The following is a 21,173-nucleotide window of genomic DNA, read 5'->3' on the forward strand; positions in this document are numbered from 1 at the left end:
AATCCGACTTATTGAATTTAAACCGAACTTTGACAAGTTAAATGACTAAAACTCAAAATATGTCAGCTCAGTATACTAAAATTGTAATTTCACACTACTTTATTTATAATTTTTTTTTATTATTATCTATAATATATATTATTAAGTGTAAGGACATGATAATAACTACCTAGAGAGGAAACCAACTTTTTCTTCCAATTTTATCCTTATATGATACTAATATTACATTTTTGTTTTTTGTTTTTTTTTTCAATTTCAACACACGATCTTCTAATTTTACCCTTATATGATATTAATATCAAACTTTTGTTTTTCGTTTTTTTTTTCAATTTCAACACACGATCTTCTAATTTTACCCTTATATGATATTAATATCAAACTTTTGTTTTTCGTTTTTTTTTTCAATTTCAACACACACTTTTATTTTATTTTTTTTATTTCAACAATTCAAATATCAATTTAATCCCTCCATAATTTGTCAAATTTCACTTTAGTCTATCGATAATGATAAAAAAAATATTGTACACACACGCATCGCGTGTGCAGAGTAACTAGTATTCATTAAAAATTAGATGCCAAAATATAGTATAAATATCATTATCTGACAGGTCTAACGAGCTGAACCTATTACACTTCAAGTTAACGGGGAATATGAGGAACCTTATCATCCATACTCATTTCAAATCACTTGATGAAGAACAAAATAAAATTAAAACCCTACTTTTTGCGAGAAGCAAATAAATAATTGAAAAAAGTATTACAAATTTATCTTGGAAAATTTATAATATTTTTTTTCCCTAAATTAGCAATATTTGTTGGACTGTAACCTATAATAAGTTGAGTAGGTCTCTTTTGAGACATTCTCACGAATTTTTATCTGTGAGACGGGTCAACTCTACCGATATTCACAATAAAAAGTAATAATCTTAGCATAAAAAAGTAATATTTTTTCATGGATGACCCAAATAAGAGATCTGTCTCACAAAATACGACCCGTAAGACCGTCTCACACGAGTTTTTTACTAACACGCTTCGATGTGAAAGTTTATTATCAAACAAATTTTTTATGTTGATTTTTATTTGGATCTATTTCAATTTTCTTTTACTAAAAAAGAAATTCATGGTATGGTCATAAACAAAAAAATATTAAACATATGTTGCAAGATTCATGCACGCCACGGCCCGTTCTAAAGTAAACATATATTTCCAAAACCAAGAAATTAAATTTTTCAAAAAATTTAAAAAAAATTTATCGAAAAGTGTACTGAATTAATTTAGTTTGGCTTGAAATTAAAATTTGAGAATCCCAAGAAAAGCACGTAATAAAATCAAGTATATTGCCCAAAAACAAATGTGTCTGCCTCGCGTTTGCATTTTATATAATTAACTAGGCTTGTTTCCGTACCACATTGCATCGGCTTATGTGAATGAAAACATGGACCACGTTACACATTAAAATATTAAAAATAGCGATACTAATACTAATAATAATAATAATAATTTCATTATTTATTTATAATAAATATAAAATTTTGTATTTTCTCTTTTTTTCCTTGACACTAGAGATCCAGATTTGAGTCTCATATATGCTGCGATGCTATTTAATACTCTCAACATTTTATTGAAGTTTTGACTAGTATTGTATTGTGATCAACTAAATATTTTATGAATCAAGCAATATATAGTATTTTGATCGAAAACAAGTAAAAGTGATAAGTATTTCTTCAATACAAATGTATCTTGTATCTAGTAATTATTTTTTTCTCTAAGGATGTTGCAAAATTTTAAAAATACATCAGGGTACATTCTATAAATTTCTCAAAAAAAAAAAAAAATCAGATCCTCTTTTAATATTTTATGAACATAATCATATCCATTTGAAGTTATTGGCATTCTATTTAATGGACGATAGACATGTTCGCATTACATGTTATTTATATGCTTAGTTAGCATACAGAAGATCCCAAGAATTTCCATCAACAAATACTTAACAGTTTCGTGAAATTCTTCTTGGAATTCCTCTTCTTTCATTTGATATTCTACTTCATGTACATTGACATATGACATTTAATGAACTATCTGATATCATATATGGAATTAAATTAAAAAAATCCACTAATTATTGAAAATCATTCCTTGTATAACTCAAAACTTATATAAATAATCAAAAAGTTCAGAATTTGTAACTATTTTAAAAATAAGAAAACATATAAAAATATATCCAGAATTGTAACATAATATAACTCATTATTGATCATGTCCTTAATAATAATACTCATTCATTTAATTTATAGTTTATCCATCCTGAATTCTCTTCAATTATCATTTTCAAGAAATACATCTTCTTTGATCTGGTGTTGAGTAAATCAAACACCTTGGATCGAGTACGAGTATCCAAATTTGAGATCTCCTTGATAGCATCCCAACAAATGTCTCATGCATTTCCTGTTGATTCTATATTAGAAACTAACTTCTCAAGAGTATTAGATATATCATGTATATCATTTGGGTCTGTATTGTTGAATGTGCTTGATTTTGCTTCAAATTCGTCCCTATCTCGTTTTCTAGTTGCTGGTGAAACCTCTGAACTTATCATGGGCTGAGGGGGTAATGGTAAAGCAGTCCCCTCAAAAAAAAGAGGCTGGTATGAAGATTCTTGTCTATCACTTTGCAGGAGTTCACCACTATTATAATCAAACACATAATCATCTAATAAATTATTTTCCTTATTTTTTTCTATCTCAAATGTTCTTGTATCAGTGTCATCTCCTAATTCAATTGAAAATTTTCCATAGCAGTTCCAGTCCCAACTGCAATTCTCAAATCTTCATAATCCTCAAAGTATATGTCTGATAGTGTTCTTGCTTAGGATGCGATTGATAATGAACCAAAAAATAAGCCAGGTGTTAAAACTAGTTATACTTCTAATTATAAATATAAATTTTATTATTTTGACTCAAAGACTCTTACCTTAAAATAATCCTCACATACTTCGTCATTAGAAGTTAATTTCTTTGTCACGGGATCCCGTCCAAAACCAGAGTTATCACGTATAAGCTTACAATAATTGTTGTATCGTTGTTTTAACCACTTTAAACGACTTTGATATTGTGTAATAATTTTTCACATACAAGTTTTTCGTTTAGAGTAGGAAGTATTTTTTTATGTATGATTTTTTTTGTTAAATACGCCATTCTTATCACGCCATCCTCGGCATCAACCCTGAGTTTTAACCATTCATTACTCTCTTCAGTCGTCCACACATTATATTTTGCTTGTGAATCTCTCATTGATAGTATTACTTTAGTATGCATGGGATAGAAAATATCCAGCAATAAAAAGCTAACAAGCATATACATGTTACTAGATATTGACCAAAAGTAACAAAAAAATCTAGAGACAATAATAAAGAGTGATACAAACATTCGAGCAAGTTGGGAAAAAGTTGAAGAAATGAAATATCAAAAAAGAGTTCATACTTCAAAAGAAAATAAAACTCAACTCCTAAATGACAACCTATGAAAATAATATCAATTTCCAATGAAAACAAACAAAATGCTATAAAAAATTTAGATGATGAGACCAAATGTGATATCACCCTAAAGCATTGGATGAACTGTGAAACGAACCCAAAGCAAGGGACAAAGGAAAATTCCCATAAGAAAAAGGGATGAAACATGTAATTGTCTAGTTAACAAGTAAGATCCTTAAAGAATAATCCAAGGATCTTTTCATAACTCCGTTTTAGGTCTCAGTAACACGAGTTAATGCAAGTCAAGATAACAATTATGAAAAAGCATAACTACGTGATCATTTTTCTTCCTTCATTTAATCACTTCAATTATGGATATTCCAAGGTGGATAAAACCTTGTGTCATGAGTTCACAAATGTTTAGAAACCACAAATCGCATTCATTCAATCCAGATAGTCTATGTTCCACATTTAGGACTAACAAGAATTCTAAGAAAGAGGCTCCTAAGTTCTATGCCGCTTATGTATCCCTCTTATCAAATATAATTAAAAATAATTAACAGATAATGACAATTTATTGTAGAACATGTTAGGGAAACTTGTTGAACAACACATAAGAACACTTGTTGAACACATGATTTTAACAAAAATATATACATAGAAATCATAATATGTTTTCTTTTATCAAATCAATAACGATTCTAGAAATGAATTATATCTCTTAAATTTGAGGAACCCTTGATTTGTCTGTAGAGAGGAGAAAAACGCAGTTTTTAAGTGAGGAAGAGAGATTATGATATGAGAATAATATATATTTTGTTTAAATTCAAGTCTACCCAAATATTTATGGTTAGCAGAAGACAATTTTTGAGCTTTTACAATTATACCCAGTGTTTTAAGATTTATACGTAAAGAAAATTATTAAAATAATTGAAAAATGTACATAATTATTGGATATTTATATATTTTTATAGATTTTTAAAAAAGTCAAATTTAAATATTATTAGATTTTCTAAAACTCTATAAAAATCTAATTTAAATACCAATAAAATTTTACAAAGTTTATAAAAAATTTTATTCAATATTTCTATACTTTTAAATTTTATAAAATTAATAAATAATTAAAATTTCAAGATTGGATACATTCGTATCGTATCAAAATAGAGACATATTGAAAAAACCCTCAAACTCAAGCCCTCTTTAATTTCACCAGGTCCAATGTGCAGGGGTCAATAAAATATATATGATTCATTTAAAATTTAATTAAATAGAAATGTGTTCTATTTTTTTAAATCGAGAAAAAGAGTTGACTTTGTTAGGTATGTGAGATCGTTAATCAGGGGTCAATAAAATATATATGATTCATTTAAATTTAATTAAATAGAAGGGAGTTTGATTTTTTTAAGGCAAAAACTTGTGTGAGACGGTCTCACGGGTCGTATTTTGTGAGACAAATCTCTTATTTGGATCATCAATGAAAAATATTACTTTTTATACTAAGAGTATTACTTTTTTATCGTGAATATCGATAAGATTGACCCGTTTTACAGATAAAGATTCGTGAAACCGTCTCACAAGAGACCTACCTTTTTTAAATTGAGAAAAAGGAATTGACTTTGTTAGGTATGTGAGATAATTAATTACTTAGTTAGGTTTAAATTTTTAATTTTAAAAAAATATTTTTTAATTGCTCTCGTCTGCAGGTTCAGTTCAGTTGTTTCTTTCTTTTCATTCAAGCTATTTTTCTTTTCATTCTTGCTATTTTTGTGTTCTCTCAAATGAAACAAAACAAAATATAATCAAATATCATTTGAAGATTTGTAAGAGAAGTAGGTATTACAAAATTTGTATAGCAGTAATATTGTAATAATTTTACAGAAATCGGTTTCTTTCGAGATTATGATTCGTTTATTGGATAGAAGTGTGAGTGGGTCAAGCAGCAGGTCGAACAGTGGGTTTAATGGGTCGAGCATGGGTATAGTGGGTCGAGCAGGGGTAGAGTCTTGTTGCATATTTCAAATGGGCCGTGGGTTGAGTGGGTCGAGCATGTTGCACATGTTAGTATTGCCCCCTGTGTTCAAGAGAAGACGTGGAAGAAAAAACAAGACATATTTTCTTCTATCGGAGAATTTAGCAGAAGATCTGGTTGAATGATATGCAACTTGTTTGAATTTAAAGACAATCGATTTTATTAATGTTTTGAGTTTTGTTTTTTTCTTGACAGAGATTTTAATGTGTTTGTGGTATAGTGGGTCGAGTGGGTGGAGTTTAGGTGGAATGAGTTATTGTAATGTGTTTGTAGTGGAGTTTGTGTGGAGTGTGTGTGGAGTGGGGTAAAGTTTGGGTGGAGTGAGTTATTGTATTGTGTTTGTGGTAGAATGAGTCGAGTGAATGGAATTTGGGTGAAGTTTGGGTAGAGTGGATGGAGTTTTGGGTTGAGTTTGTGCATTTTGGGTGCAATTTGTGTTGAGTGGGTGCATTTTGGGTGGAGTGAGCCGAGTTTGAGGTTTAAAGTTTAGGGTTTGGGTCGAGTTTGAGTCGATTTTAGTTCGAGTAAATAATTTGAATCGAGATTGAGTCTAATTGTTAAACATGTTAATACATAAATAATTTATATTAACGTTAACATTTTAATTTGCGATAATTAAAAGATAAAAATTGATAATCAAAAGATACTGATTGAGTTTAACATAAAATTGATAATTTTATAATATATAATTAACATCTAATGACGATGACGTCAAATATAATTAGAATGTATATCAAGTATATAAATAATTTATAATTATGTAAACATTTTAATATGAGATATATATTATAATTTAAGTAAGTTGTTAAAAGATATTCATAAATATGATAATGTTATAAAATCATCATAAATGCTATCAAATGTTAAGTTTTTTAGTCGAGCCTAATGTTAAAAATATGTTATTTAGTCGAGCCTAATGTTAAGAATTAATGCAAAGCCATTCACTCGACCAAACGAGCATATTGTTTAGTCGAACTATGTTCACTCGACCCATGTTTAATATGAGTTGAATATTTAATGTATCTTAATGAGTCGAACCCTAATGCTTAGTAGTGTGAGAGTGGGTCGATGGGTCTCATTTTTAGTTGTGTAAGCGTGTGTTCATGAGCATGGGTCAATGGGTCGTAAAGTTAACTTACAATTAAAGAATTAATTCATTCCAAGTTTCGTGGAAAAATAAATCTGCAAAAAAAATGTTATTAATTGTAAAAATTAAAATTGTTTCGTGTTATAGAGTAAAAAATTGGGTCGAGGCTTGACCCACAACTTGGGTCGAGTTCTTAACATCGGCTCGAGCTCGACCCAGATGTAAATTGGGTCGAGTTCTTACAAGCTCGACCAAATGTTAAGCTTCGACCCAAAATTCGTTGTGTGTGTTATGTGTCGAAATCGATCTATTTAGGATGTACAACAGGTCGAACAAAAAACCAATAAATAGGTCTACACTCGAAGAACCTACTAACTATGAGTAGAGCTAGACCTAATAAAAAAATTAGTAGTAAAAAATCAAAATAATAAGATGATTGTCTCGTTGGATTTCTTTCGAACCAATATCTTGTAGACTCATTGTTACAACGTGTATAATCAAAAACCCAAACATATTTGACAAAAATGATGATAGGAAGAATGGTAAAAAAAAACCCAGAAAGATTGAGAAAAACGTAATGAGATGTAAATAGTGGATATTTTAATTTTTAAAATTTAATTGTAATTTAAATTTTATTATATATAAAGTTAAAAATAAAATTTAAATACAGACAAAATTAAGTTTTAAATAAATTTAAATAAAAAGTAAAAAAATAAAATACTACTCGACTCTTTTTGTTAAATAAACGCTTCCGACGCTCCCAATTTCTCTCATTTTCCCCAATGTGCAGAGTGTCGATCGATATTTTTCCAGAAACAGTAAAGAAAAATGGAGCATCCATTTTTTCCGACGGCCACCACGCGGGCGGAGGCTCTGCGTTGGCTGACAATCTCGGAGAAGCTACTATCTGGACGTGATCTGATGGGGAGCAAATCCTTTGCGACACGCGCGCGTGACGCGGATCCGACGCTCTCCCCCGCCGACGATATCCTGGCCATCGTCGATACGCTTCTCGTCGGAGACAGTCGGATCAGAAACAACCAGCAGGACTGGTACTCAATCCTGCGCCTCACTCCGCATCAGGGCCAGGACTCCGAGCTCGTCGCGACCCGGTACCGGAACCTTGCGCTTACCCTCAACCCGCAAAGAAACAAATACCCTTTAGCTGAGGAGGCCTTCCGCCTTGTTGTCGACGCATGGTCGGTACTATCCAACCCTTCGCGTAAAGCCATTTACGATAAAGAACTCTCTTTCTATTTTCACGCTCAGCAGCAGCAGCAGCCAGACCCATTTCATAACCATAGCACCAGAATGCCGCAAAATTTAATATTTTTTGGTGCTGGCGGTCCGAGTACCGTAGCTCAGCCTGAGGTACACGCCAGGGTAAGCAGTAGCGTTGGTGGGAGTAATTTTTTTTGCGATCAACAGGTGCATACACAACCGCAACAGCATCATCTTGTGGATTTTCCTTCGGGTTCTAATTTATTTTTTGGGTCTGGGTCAAAGTCGAGTCAAGAGCCTGCATATAAGCAGGCACCACCAACTTATACTGATTTTTCTGGTAATGCAACTGGTGTTTCTGGGTCAATCCAGGAGCCTGTGAATGATAAGCAGAAACAGCCAATGCAAGATTACTCTAATGTTAGTGATGGGGATAATGCTAATGCTGGTGAGACTGTAGAAGACGATGAAGCGAATGAGGTAGAAATGGATACAATGGAAGTGCAGGATGAGGATGTTGATGATGTGCCTTTTTGGACGGCTTGTCCATATTGCTATTACATGTACCAGTATTCTGGGGTGTATTCCGACTGTACTCTGAGATGCCAAAACTGTAAAAGAGCTTTTCAGGCTGTGAAAATTCCCGCGCCACCACCAGTCATGGCAGGGCAAGAAGCTTATTTCTGCTGCTGGGGGCTCTTTCCATTGGGTGTTTCAATGGAGAATTGGGGGAAAAATAAGTCTGTATCTTCCACTTGGACACCATTTTCTCCTATGTTCAGTGGCCCACGAAATGGGAATGAAAAGATGGTTGAACCCAAGAATTCGGGTCCTAGAATTTATGTTGATGAAGATGAGGTTTTTGTCGAGGTCTCGGACTCGAGTGGGCCTGACAATGAATGGCAAAATGACAAGGAGCCAAAGAACAAGAAAGAGAAAAATGTCAAGTGGAAGGGGACTAATGGCATGAGGCCTACCAGTAGTGCCAAGAAAGTTCGAGATGATAAACGTAAGAATTTCGATGTAGAAGATGGATTTGCATCCCAAAATGGGGTGGTAGAGATGCTGAATGAGACAGCTAGGGAGCTTACTAAGAAAGGGACAACCGTCAATGCTCGAAAGCAGCCTAACAGGGTTGTCAAGAACTTTGGAAAGTTAGATTTAAATGTTGAATTTAGCAATGAAACTGAGGAGCCTGCGCCTAAGGTGAACCAAGGAAATGGACCTGGTCGTGGTGAGGATGATAACATTGAAGGGATTGGATTTTTCGAGGGTCTTGATGAATTTCTAAATAGTCTCCCGATTCTTAATGTTGTTGGTGATGATAAAGTTGTGAAGGCTGCTTACTAAAGCAAGACCTGTTGGTTTTGTAGCGTTTGGTAACTGCAGGTTCTGGAGGTAGTTTGGTGTGGAAAGTCATGTTTTGTGGTGTTGTTTTGATATGTGGTAGTAATTATTTAGATGTACCTGGATATCCTTCTTTGTGACCAAATTTTGTGTATATATATGCCAAGTATGCTTTCTTGACTTGTTAGCTGACACTGATTTTTTGGTGATTGGGTCACTTGCATGACTTCGAATGTCACCCTTAAGAAGGTACCTTTGTGTCGAATTGCATTTTGGTTAGTTCTGTAAGTGATTGAGTTTTCCATAATATTTTGTTCTATGGCACCAAAATGTTTTGTATCTTTGGATATAACACAACACCTAGTCACACTACGTGCTTGAGTCTCACGAAGTTGTACCCTTGTCGTTCAGCATGTATGAATTTCTTTTAGAAATCGTCCAGGCATGTTTATTACCATTGGAAGGAATCTCATTATCAATAATGAAGAACGTTTCCATACATTCTGTTCCTTCCAAATATTTACTGTAACTTGGGTATTTTGGTTACTTATGTGTAATAGTTATTTCATCTTTTTTAAGATATTATGCTCAAGTTTAATTGTCACTATGACCTAGAAACAGAACACATTTAATTATTTAAAGTCAATTTAAAGTTGAATCTTGTTTCCAACTTTCCATCCTGCAATTTGTGATCTTTCCATGATAATAGAGCTGCTAAATGTGATTGAGGTATCCTTCAGTATGCAGATAATTTGCAATGATCCCGTTCAAGCAATGCTTATTCTTTTGCCTTCTTTACCATCTTTCATTTGTAGTGCATCACCAACTTTATGCCGTAGGATGTAACATCAAGATTGAAGTATTTGACTTCTGTTGTCACCTGTCGATGCCTTGACTTTACGAGAAAAGTATGGGTTTTTTTGTTCATGTCTTGTACATGCCGATATGGAAGAAAATACTGTTTGCAGATTTTGATGGTTCCTCCTAAAATCCAGCGTCTGGGGCTAGTCGAAGCATTCTGCATCCATCATTTCGGGTCTAGTTTTTGTCCTTTTTTTATTTTTTATTTTTTATTTTTTATTTTTCTAGCATGAAGCGTTCTTTCTTCTTAGCATTGGTTTTTTTCCTGTGAAAATTTTATTGACATGTAATTCTGAGTTGGGGAAGTTCTATCCTTCATCGGAGCTTCTTCTCAAGCTCAACCTTAACGTATCGACGGTTCGCGCTGGACGAATAAAAATGGCGACTTTTAACGGAACCGTAATGCCCACGTCTGGTTTTTAGCTAAAACATCAAAATCACCCCTACAAATTCATCTAAACGATCAAATTGATTTGAAACTCATGATTTCAAATATTGGGAAATTGATAGTTTATTTTTTTTTTTTAAAAAACAATTGGCACAGCAGGATTCCGATACATTGAATAAATTTTAAAACGTGAAATATATGATAAACTTGAATTATAGAGAAATTAAATGTGATTGCTGGACGATATTCAACTTTAATGATGACGATAATTAAGTCTAATTGCACTTGGTGTTAATCATTAATGCTAAAATTTACATGTTCTAATAATTTATAATATATAATGTGTATTTTATTAGATGCGACTTCATTTTGACAAAACAAGACGTTCACGCTGTTTTCTGATAAAATTCACCAACTTACAAATTTATTTTAATTTTTATCTAATATTATATAAGATTATATCACCATATCACTTCTTGACAAAAACTTGTGTGAGACGATGTCATGTGTCGTATTTTGTGAGACAGATCTCTTATTTAAGTAATTCATGAAAAAGTATTACTTTTTATGCTAAAAATATTACTTTTTATTATGAATATCGGTAGGGTTGATATGTGTCACATATAAAGATTCGTGAGACTGTCTCATTTAATACTAAGATAGTTAAATTTTTAGATAAATTAGAGATAAGTTGGAGAAAAAATCGATAAAAAACAGAGAAAAATTGTTCGAATTTAATAATAATAGAGATACATTGAGCTAAACTATCCAATTTTTCTTCATTTTATTGATTTATTTATTTTTGCAATACCTTTTTTGTGAGATCCATTTTTTCAACACTCTTTGTCCTCGATTCAATCGATCGATTTTTAACAAATAGAAAACGTTGTTATCTCCGTCTTTCTTGGAGGACACGTGGCCTGCGATCCTACCAACGAACATTTGTTCCAGACTGACACTAGATTCACGTATTTATGCAACTATCAGCTGTATGATTTCTTCAACATTTCTTGATTTATCGTTGGCTTAGCAGCACAGTCTGCAGGTTGGAAGTGCTGGAAATAAATCTGTTAATGGCTAAGGCACTGTTTCATTCTTCACCGCTGTCTTCTTCCTCTTCTGTCGATATATCCATGACTCCAGCAAAAGCTTCCACCGTAAACTTTTGTTCTTCCTCTTGTTATCTGTCTTTGTAAAATGTATGCAATCCTGTCTGATTTAATTGAAATTGAAGTGTTGTTTCTTCTTTTGGAGCAGATCTTTGGTACCCGTTTGAGATCTTTAGAAATTGAGCATACCCATTTCAGATTTCCGGATTCTTTCGGGTAGGTGCTGCAAAGTTCAGATCTTTCTGCTTATTGTTTTCTGTAGGTCTTGTTTGTTGATAAAATCGTTCTTTCTTTCCTTGTGAGCACAGCAGTTGTGTATAGGCGTTTCGTTTGCGATAACATATGGTTTTTGATTAAAATAAAATAAAAGTTTTCTGCATGTCGAATATAACATATTTGATGAAAACTTTGATGTTTTCTGATATTTGGTCATTGAGTTAGTCAGGTCTTACTCGTGGTAGGATAATTGCAAATGATAATTTGAGAAACAAAATTTCAGTCCAAGGATTAATTTGTTTAGAGCACCTAACCGAATTCTCCAAGGAAGATCAAGTTTCACATTTCATGCCTACACGTGTTTGTTTATATATAGTGATATAATGAAGAATAGAAACTGGTGTTTGATCTTCTTGTATAGGCAATGTTAGGCAATTCTATGTGTGGCACACATGACATGTTTATTTTGCAGATTTAAGGAATTTGAGTATGTGCCTCTCTGTTTTCGCATATATTCTTCATGAAAGAACAGGTGTAAGTCTTGATGGTGGGTTTATCTCCAAGATTCCATTTTTCATGACCATTTCGTACCAAAACCGGAAACTCTGGCCTTCAGTATCACCAGTAATATTATTTGGAATTTGTAGTAAGATTCTGTACTATGGTTCTACTGAGTTACTAGAGGATTGATTTATGTAGCCTTATAAATCTTATCAAATCCTTCCTACGAATATAAATGGGACAGGGGTATTTTAGGTATATTCGTATTCTCTCGTGGTGTTTCTATGATGTGCTTCACTTTTAAGATTCTAGACTCCCATGAAACACTATGAGGTTGATTCAAAAGAGACAAGCATGCTTCTGTTTAGAATTAAATTTGCGTCTTGAGATATTTGGTGTTGTACTAATTCAGTGTCTTTTATGCTGTCTACTTCCTTTCATGGATACTAGAAGGAATCCAACATTCCGATTGAACGCTTTAATTGAGTCTCCAGTCCTAATTTCGGAGATCATGGATAAAAGTGCAGCAGTAACCGACAAGGCACTCAATCAATTCAAGGAGTTGAGACATCGATTTCTTGGTTTCAAAAAAGAGAAATACTTGTAAGATAATATAAATCTACCTGAAATTATAAAATCAAAAACTTCCTTTGTTTTACATTCATCTCATTTTTGTAGGCAAAACTTAGAACGTTACCAAAGCCTTTCCCAAAACCAAGCACCTAAGGTATCATTTTCGGTTCCTTTCCATCAAATTTTAAAAATCTTGAAATCACGGTAAAATTCTAACATTTTCAAGAACAGTTCATGGTGATTGCATGTGCGGACTCACGAGTTTGCCCTACCAGCATCTTAGGATTTGAGCCAGGAGAAGCCTTCGTGGTTCGCAATGTGGCAAACTTGGTGCCTCCTAACGAGGTATGATGTAGACATTATCTTGGGCTTACAAAACTTTAAATTCAGAAGCATGATAGTTTACTCTATATGAATTGATTTTTGCGATGTATTATTAAAGATGCTATCTTGTACGTGCTTCCCATATATTCTTCTGATGCAGAATGGACCTTCGGAAACAAATGCTGCCCTTGAATTTGCTGTTAATTCTCTTGAAGTAAGTAATTATCCGCTACAAACAAAATGATCGAACTTTAGATTGTCTGCCACTCTTATCAATTTTCTCTAGCAACCATCTATAAAAAAATGATGAAAATATTAGGAATTTAGGAAACATCTGCTAAGATATCACTTTGAAAGGTTTTAAGAAAACCACAAACGGTTTGAAAGATAAAAAAAATGTTTTTGTTGCTTGAAATTTGAACATTTTCATTTTATCATAATGTGTCTCATGACATCGGAACATCAACCAATTTCTACAGGTTGAAAATATACTAGTTGTTGGCCACAGCTGCTGTGGAGGAATCAAAGCATTAATGAGCTATCAAGATGAAATACATTCAAATTCAAGGTCTTGGTTAATTTCTCACTTCTTAAATTATGTTCGTCTTGACTTCATAGTGTTTCTTACGCCCTCTTACTTGCGTTACAGTAGCTTCATTAAAAATTGGGTGGTTGTTGGAAAGACAGCAAAGTTGAAAACAAAAGCTGCTGCTTCGAACCTCAACTTTGATCAGCAGTGCAGACACTGTGAAAAGGTGTATTTCCTGTCATTCTCTGGTGGTATTTACTGTCTAGCCTCTTATAGATGTTATCAGACTTAGATTTTTAATGTACCATGTCGTATAAAATGCAATAAAGGTTGTTTTTTAGCTCTTGTATCATGAATATGCCCAAACATGCAAATTTATGAAACTTATAAAAGGAAATCTGTCTTCAATCATACGTTTTAAATGAAGATTGCAAACCCCAAAAGTGGAAGTTGATGTATGATCAAACATGGTCTTAAATTGTTTGTAGATTTGGTACATTATGGTTGTCATAGGAGTTTTCTTAAATAAGTCCTGAGAACATATTAATAAGATAAATTTTAAGACCGATGACATTTTACTATAGCAAAGTTATATTTGATTACAGGGATGTATTCGAGTCTACGGTCTACTAGTGTTTTAGCAGCTGCCTACTTGAACTCTGCTCGAAAAATAATAAATACGGAAGCTTGAGTAGGGTCAATTAGTAGTTTTTAACCTCGATCTCTATTCTAGTATTTTTTTGAGTGATTTGAGATTGAACTCCATGAGTTCAATTTTCAAGCAACAATTGAGCTCCATTTTTTTTCAATTATTGATATAAATACCCTTCAAAGGAAAGATAATCGTTAAAACATATTGTTATATTTTGAAAAAAAAAAATCTTGTGCTCGAGATACTCCACGAGCCTCATGCCTCAGGGTCCGTCGTTAAATTTTTTGGTCCATATAACAACTCAAGTTCTGCATTGCCATTGTTGGCGCATACACAGGCTAGGGTGCATCCAGTTTCGTGGCTGAATATTCATTACACTCTGTTCAACTTGTGCAGGAATCTATTAACAGGTCATTACTGAACTTACTCAGTTATCCATGGATAGAAGAACGGGTAAAAAACGGGATGCTTTCAATTCATGGTGGCTACTATGATTTCATCGATTGTACATTTGAGAAGTGGACCCTTGACTACGAGGGAATCAGTTTGAAAGCCGATGGTGCTTACTCAATTGGTAACCGAGAATTTTGGAGCTGAGTTTGCTGTCATAGGTGATCCTTTATCTTCGATACCAGACTAGGTTGTTGTATCAGTCTCTTAGAGATTATGTAAGAAATGAAAAGATTAATGTCTGAATTTCAGCTTTTTGTACATTTATCTTTTACAGATACAGAACGTAGACTCTTTGAAAATGAATTTTTTGGATGAACTTGTTGTGCTTTAATTTGATTTCAGTTGACAGAGTTGTTTCAGTTAAACGTGCCATGCAGTAATTAAGAGAAATTCATGTATCCTATAAATCTCATCATCCTGAAATAAGAGAAATTCATGTATCCTATAAATCTCATCACAGGATGTTGAATTTATGAAGATCAAAACTCCTAAATTAAATTGTACTTTGTAAACTATTTATTAATTCAATTGAATTAAAACGGAACTTACAAAATACCCAATAATGTTTGTGTGCATATAGAACTCTTCCACGGGTATTTTCATTTATGATTTTACATGGAAAAAAAGAGTCAGAGTAATGTTTGGTCTAGTCATATATAAGAATATGACTAGGTAAGTGCACGTGCGATGCATGTGGAGATATATGTTTCAATAATTGTGCAATAAATATTATAGAGTAAGCAATTCATTCACAAAAGTTTTCAAACTAAGCAATAGAGAGATAAATCTATATAATAATAAGACTTCGTGTCTATATAAGATATAGTACGATAATAATTTTCAGTCAAGGTTGCAAACAACAAAACAAAGAATTACACAATATACTAAGATCGTAGCAAATAACCTACGCAAAGCAATAGGCATGTGAAAACTTGCTGCCTCATTTAAACACTCAAAATTACTCTTATCACTTCTAATAGCCCCATACGTTGTGCTGCTTCCTTGAAAGTGAAACAAAATATTCCACGAACAGTGAGCAAATCAGAGTAGGACTTAGGGCCTCGAACATGAAGAAGTAATAAACGATGATAATACCTCTCACCTTCTGCCGGATTTGTCGAGTTAACACGTCCGATAACCTGTCTTTGTTTCTTTGGTTTCCAAGTTCTAGTTAGTCGATCCCAAACAAAATGCTCTGGGAATTCAGAATATAAGAAATTCGTTGCTTCCACAATGTGCGAACAAGTCTTAAAAAATTCAGTCAACATAGTTTTGGAGACACATTCGCATGCCAACACATTGCCCAAGTTCTGGTAATTTGAGAAGGTGATCATGTGCTTGTCCGGTAAATGTAGAGGCAAATTGATAACTTCATGAGAGATTTCATTCAGATCAAATTCAAAAATGCGCCACACTGATTCTGGAGCAAACACCCAGCGAGCATCCTGAAATGCTCGTATTTCATCTACAAATGAGTTAGAACTATGAGGTGATAAATGAACACTTATTTTGTCATGGCCCTTGTAAATATATTTGTATAAATATTTTACAGCCGTTAGCCCAGAACAAATTTCAACATTGATATGACAATCATAGCGATAGAGTAGATAAGGATTATAAGGAACAACCCATTGAGAATTCAATGTACAATTCCGAACCTCAACAAAGCGACCATCGTTTCTCCTCCTGTACATATATAGGGTAACCATCAGATCGTGAACATAATATTCTAAAAAAGGGCGAGGATAATGGTTTTTGCATTTTTCATTAACCATACATGGGCATTATAAATTTAACGTGCCACAAGGTCCATGCATCATATGTCGTGAGACCAAACCAAACAATCGAGGAAAAACATCTTTATATGGAAGCTCAGCAACAACGTAAGAGTCGAACCTTTCAGGCGAGTTAATCTTATAATTAGATTGCAGGATAATAATCATATGACAATAAGGTAGACCTCGTTTCTGGAACTCGATAACATAAACATAAGAAACAACATGGCCAAATATAGACTTTTTAAGAATCTGGTCCTTAAGATCAAGTAATTTTGCACGAAACACTCGAGAGACCAAATCTGGACGATCATGAGCAAGCTGACCTTCAAATAAATTTTCTCGAATCTCTTTCCAATCTGGATTGCAAGTCATCGTAATAAACAAGTCAGGTTTTCCAAATTTCTGAACCAATGCAATTGCATCAAGATATCGATGTCGCATATCTCTTGGACCTCCTATGAAAGATGCTGGTAAAACAACACGTTGCCCGACCTCACTCCCACGTGATTCACCATTGGCTACACTTTCAACCGCACCCTGGTACAATTCCGACCTTATCTCACTTTGGTGCCTTCTGTAGTAATCTAATCTCGTTGTTTCTAGTTTAATGGACATATCGACAACAAATTGTTGCAATAATAGACCACCATACAATATTAACGAAGTGTTGCTGTCATGAATTTGCAACCTGTAACAATAGTACTCCCTACAAGAAATCATCCTATCATTTTTTCCACGAACAACTGCATGAAACAAATAAAATACACACAAATTAGTTGCAGGACAAATATATAAATATATGCAGCCGACCATTATCTTGTTTGTCTGGGGGAAAATGCAAGAAATAATTACTAAAATTGAGTATGGGGTAAAAGATTAAAAACGCACCACGACTTTCACCAGCAATAATACGATCGAAGGAATTAACATCTGCAAGTGGTAGCACACTTTCATGCACGTCAACATGGGCATACCCATTTTTTACCTTCAGAATATTCTGCTGCCACCCATTGTCCCCATACGGGAAAAAAACGGATATTGCAAGGAATCATAATAACCATAATAATGTTGTATTTGATGGGTTTGACCATCACGACCACAAGCAACTATGTCCCTGTTATGTGGAATGTTAGCATCATCATTGCCTTCGACCCAAATAGCCGCAACTTGATCATCGGATGGGCTGTTATAACATTTCTGGTCAACAGGAACATTTTTGGAAATATGCAATCTTAAGTTTCTGATTGAAGAATACTGATTTATCCTCTTTAGAAGTTGTGCATAAGGGTTTACTTTCTTTATGTCCATCAGCAAAACCATGAGTTCTCTGTCAACATAAGCGTCCGGGAAAACGAACATCCTATTTTTCAACTCATTATCGTTGTCCCAAAAATAAAGTTAGAAATACCTTGGACCATCCGAATTAGGTATAAGTGGTGGCAATGAATGGAAAATCTGGCCAGGCGCACGAAATGTGTATACCCCACGTTGAAGAGAAGCTGATTCCTTGTCAAGCCTAACCCCAAATGAAGTGAAAGAGAGAACATTGTTGTACAATCGTACTTGACGGCAGAATAAAATAGCTAAGGGAGACGATGGGTCCTTGAATAATTCCAGCAAGGCAATCTGAGTAATAGGAGATGCCAATCTAATCTTACCACAGGCGCAACAAAAATATGGAGCTTCACAAGGGAATCTATGTGCGCCACAAAATTGACATGAAGGAACCATTGGCAAGACACTGATACCAGCAATATCTCCTTCATTGTCTGAATTTTAAAAAGAAATGCAATTGGGGAAAAAACCCACGTATTTCAAGTGCGAAAAAATGAACATAGGAAAACCGAGCAAAAAAATCCAAGTAAAATAAAGGCACGATAAAAACAACAACAGATTACTTACAAATAGGAGAACACGCCAGAGGAACGGATACAATATGTGCTGTATGATGGAATTATGTCATTGAACGACAGCAGCACATGCGATAAAAAAATATAAACAGATCAAAGGGGGAAAAACAATCCAATCGTTGCAAATAAACATGGTGAAAATAACAGAGCAGCCAACGTTGGAAGTAGATAAACCGGCACCACCAACACGCCGAGATTGAGCAGCGCTGCTGCCAAATTAAAATGATTACATGAAACTCTTTAAGATAACACACATAGCTAAGAGGGAAAATAACGTTAGGAGAACACATAGAAAATACAGGAACTCGGAAGATGCAAAAGGGCCGCAACAAAGCAAGCAGGAGAGAAATGAAGAGAGCGAAACACATACCCTGAGACAAATCCTGAGATGGCAGCCGGCCGTCTACCCTGTGCCATGAAAAGTAGAAGAAGTAAAACCAAAATAACAGAGAGAAATTGAGGATCACAGCGACATAAACAAATTGCAGGCGATAGAAATCGACGAGTTCACTGGAAGGTGGATGAAATAACCCATCAACAGTAATGACCATGGTGAAGCAGTAATAAGAAAGGAAGAAACGTAGAAAAAAAATAAATGGGCCCATATATCTATCAAATGGTAGTAAGCAGCGAAAAAATTAATCCTCCATGAAGCCAAATTGCAAAATCTAGAAATATAAGAGTACATAGGGGAAAACATAATTGAAAGTGACATATATGTATGTTAGATGTTAAACTAAAAATTTCTAATCTTTGTCATATTTCAATATCTATATAATATATGATTTTATTAGTTCATATTTAAAAATAAACTTGTTAAAAAATTTACTAAGAAATGTAAATAAATAATTTTTCTGACATAAAATTTAAAAAATAAATAGAAATGTGTATTAATGTCCAAATCCATTTAAGATGGACAATGAATTACAAAAAACTCTTAAAAAACCTATTAATTTAATTTGCTAACTTAAATTAACAAGAAAATTTAAATAAATAATTTTTTGACATAAAAGTTAGGAAAGAAAGAGGAATGTGATTAATGTCCAAGTTCATTTAAGATGGACAATGAATTACAAAAAAAACCTTTAAGATAACCTATTAATTTATTTGCTAACTTAAATTAAATAAATGAATAAGGACATATAAGAAAATTCACAAATGAAAGTGATATATTTATATATACTAGAAATAATGTACGTGTGTTGCACGTGAGAAACATATGTTAAAGTAATTAGAATTTGAAATAAAATTAGTTAACTCAACAAAAGATAATGATAATAGTATTATAAAATTTGACAATTCGTGTTAATTAGCATATGTAACTAATTTGAAAAAAAAACGTATTTTTTTAATTTTAAAAAAAGATTTGGACTACTAAAATTTTTTTCATATCTTTTTTATCATATTTTTTTTTATTCGTCATATTCTCTCAATAATGCATATATTTTATTATAATATTCAATTATTACAATCTTTTTTGACAATCAATGATATGCAATTTTTTGTTTACAATGTTGTTTGATTATTAACCTCTTTCATGTAAATTGACAATAATTTCTATTGGATGTTTTACTTTCCTAGTCACTTTTAATTTATTAGACACTTATACTTGATAACATATAAACTACACATTATTATTAGGGGTGAGCAAAATTTCGGTTAAACGGAATTAACCGACCGAACCGAGTCAATTTGGAAATTCGGTTCGGTTATCTCAGAAATTTGGTTTTCAAATTAAAAAAATTCGGTTATATCGGTTAATTCGGTTCGGTTACGATTTTCAAATTTTTTAAATCGGCTAATCGAATTAACCGATATAATAAATACTATTATTTAATAAATTTTTATTATTTATCAATGTTAATATATTTTTTAATTTTTAATTTTAAAATCAGCCCTAATTCTAAAAAAAAATTTTTGATGTATGTGATTTTATGTTTTTACGCATTTGTAGACTGTAGTGTTCAAAAAAATTACATATATAATTAAACTTAAATCACAAATTTTTTTAAAAAAACTAATCGGTTAATTCGGTAACCAACCGAATTAACCGATTTTAATTCGATTCGATTTTCATCGGTTTTGAAAATTAATTCGGTCGGTTCGGTTATTGCTAAATATTTCGGTTCGATCCGGTTAGGATTAATTCGATTCGGTCGGTAACAGAACCGACCGAATGCTCACCCCTAATTTTTATAACAATCTTTCATCACATAAAAAGTACTGATGGATTGATTTAAAAAAATATTGATTAAATGTTGTCATTTATTTGTAATTTATAATAATAATATTTTTGACAATAAATCATCTTTTTACTGACTCTTATGACACTTTTTTTTAATATTTCATATTAGCTCATAAGTATAATTAACACAATCAAATTACTAATGTCATATTGGTATTATCTCCAGAAAAATAATATATTTAATTTTTCTAATTGTTTAAATATTTTAACGAGAACATTTGTGTACCTTTATATTGAGAAAAATTCGTCGCTTTTATAAAGTTTGAACGGTAAATATAACTTTATAGTATTTATTTAATTTGGAAACTGAATTTATTGTATGACAAACACTTCTTCCATTTCTATTTTTTTGTGTAACCCAAGAGAGTTAATATTTTTCTCCTTTATCTTCTCCAACTCACTGTAAAAAGTTATAAAAAAATATTTAGATCTAGAAAAATATTTTTATTTATTGTTTTTCTTGTCTATATATTTTGTT

At 32.8% G+C, this 21,173-nt stretch overlaps 3 protein-coding genes across 4 annotated transcripts; 2 read left to right on the forward strand and 1 right to left on the reverse strand.

Annotated features, from left to right (window-relative positions):
- The first annotated feature begins 4,621 nt into the window (after positions 1–4,621).
- Positions 4,622–9,655, forward strand: LOC142519090 (uncharacterized). Its single transcript, XM_075621995.1, has 2 exons — positions 4,622–4,700; positions 7,381–9,655. Exon 2 carries the CDS (start codon positions 7,417–7,419, stop codon positions 9,157–9,159), a length of 1,743 nt encoding a protein of 580 aa, XP_075478110.1. The 5' UTR covers positions 4,622–4,700; positions 7,381–7,416; the 3' UTR covers positions 9,160–9,655.
- Positions 9,656–11,246: 1,591 nt separating this feature from the next.
- Positions 11,247–15,094, forward strand: LOC142519412 (beta carbonic anhydrase 5, chloroplastic-like). 2 transcript variants are annotated; one of them, XM_075622416.1, is made up of 10 exons: positions 11,247–11,373; positions 11,451–11,562; positions 11,663–11,730; positions 12,682–12,834; positions 12,910–12,958; positions 13,036–13,149; positions 13,289–13,342; positions 13,608–13,696; positions 13,778–13,883; positions 14,706–15,094. In XM_075622416.1, exons 2-10 carry the CDS (start codon positions 11,479–11,481, stop codon positions 14,904–14,906), a joined length of 918 nt encoding a protein of 305 aa, XP_075478531.1. In that variant the 5' UTR covers positions 11,247–11,373; positions 11,451–11,478; the 3' UTR covers positions 14,907–15,094. The 2 variants fall into 2 exon arrangements, with proteins under 2 accessions (XP_075478531.1, XP_075478532.1); XM_075622417.1 differs by lacking the exon at positions 11,247–11,373 and having other exon boundaries at positions 11,380–11,562; positions 12,685–12,834; positions 14,706–15,093.
- A 1,390-nt stretch (positions 15,095–16,484) lies between these two features.
- LOC142518825 (uncharacterized) lies at positions 16,485–17,586 on the reverse strand. The gene is made up of 2 exons (XM_075621644.1): positions 17,429–17,586; positions 16,485–17,283 (listed from the first exon to the last, which is right to left on the reverse strand). The coding sequence occupies exon 2, from the start codon at positions 17,258–17,260 to the stop codon at positions 16,547–16,549; it is 714 nt and encodes a 237-aa protein (XP_075477759.1). The 5' UTR covers positions 17,261–17,283; positions 17,429–17,586; the 3' UTR covers positions 16,485–16,546.
- Between the last annotated feature and the right edge of the window lie 3,587 nt (positions 17,587–21,173).

Source organism: Primulina tabacum, chromosome 11 (assembly GCF_025594145.1).
Source record: "Primulina tabacum isolate GXHZ01 chromosome 11, ASM2559414v2, whole genome shotgun sequence".
Classification (NCBI taxonomy): Eukaryota; Viridiplantae; Streptophyta; class Magnoliopsida; order Lamiales; family Gesneriaceae; genus Primulina; species Primulina tabacum.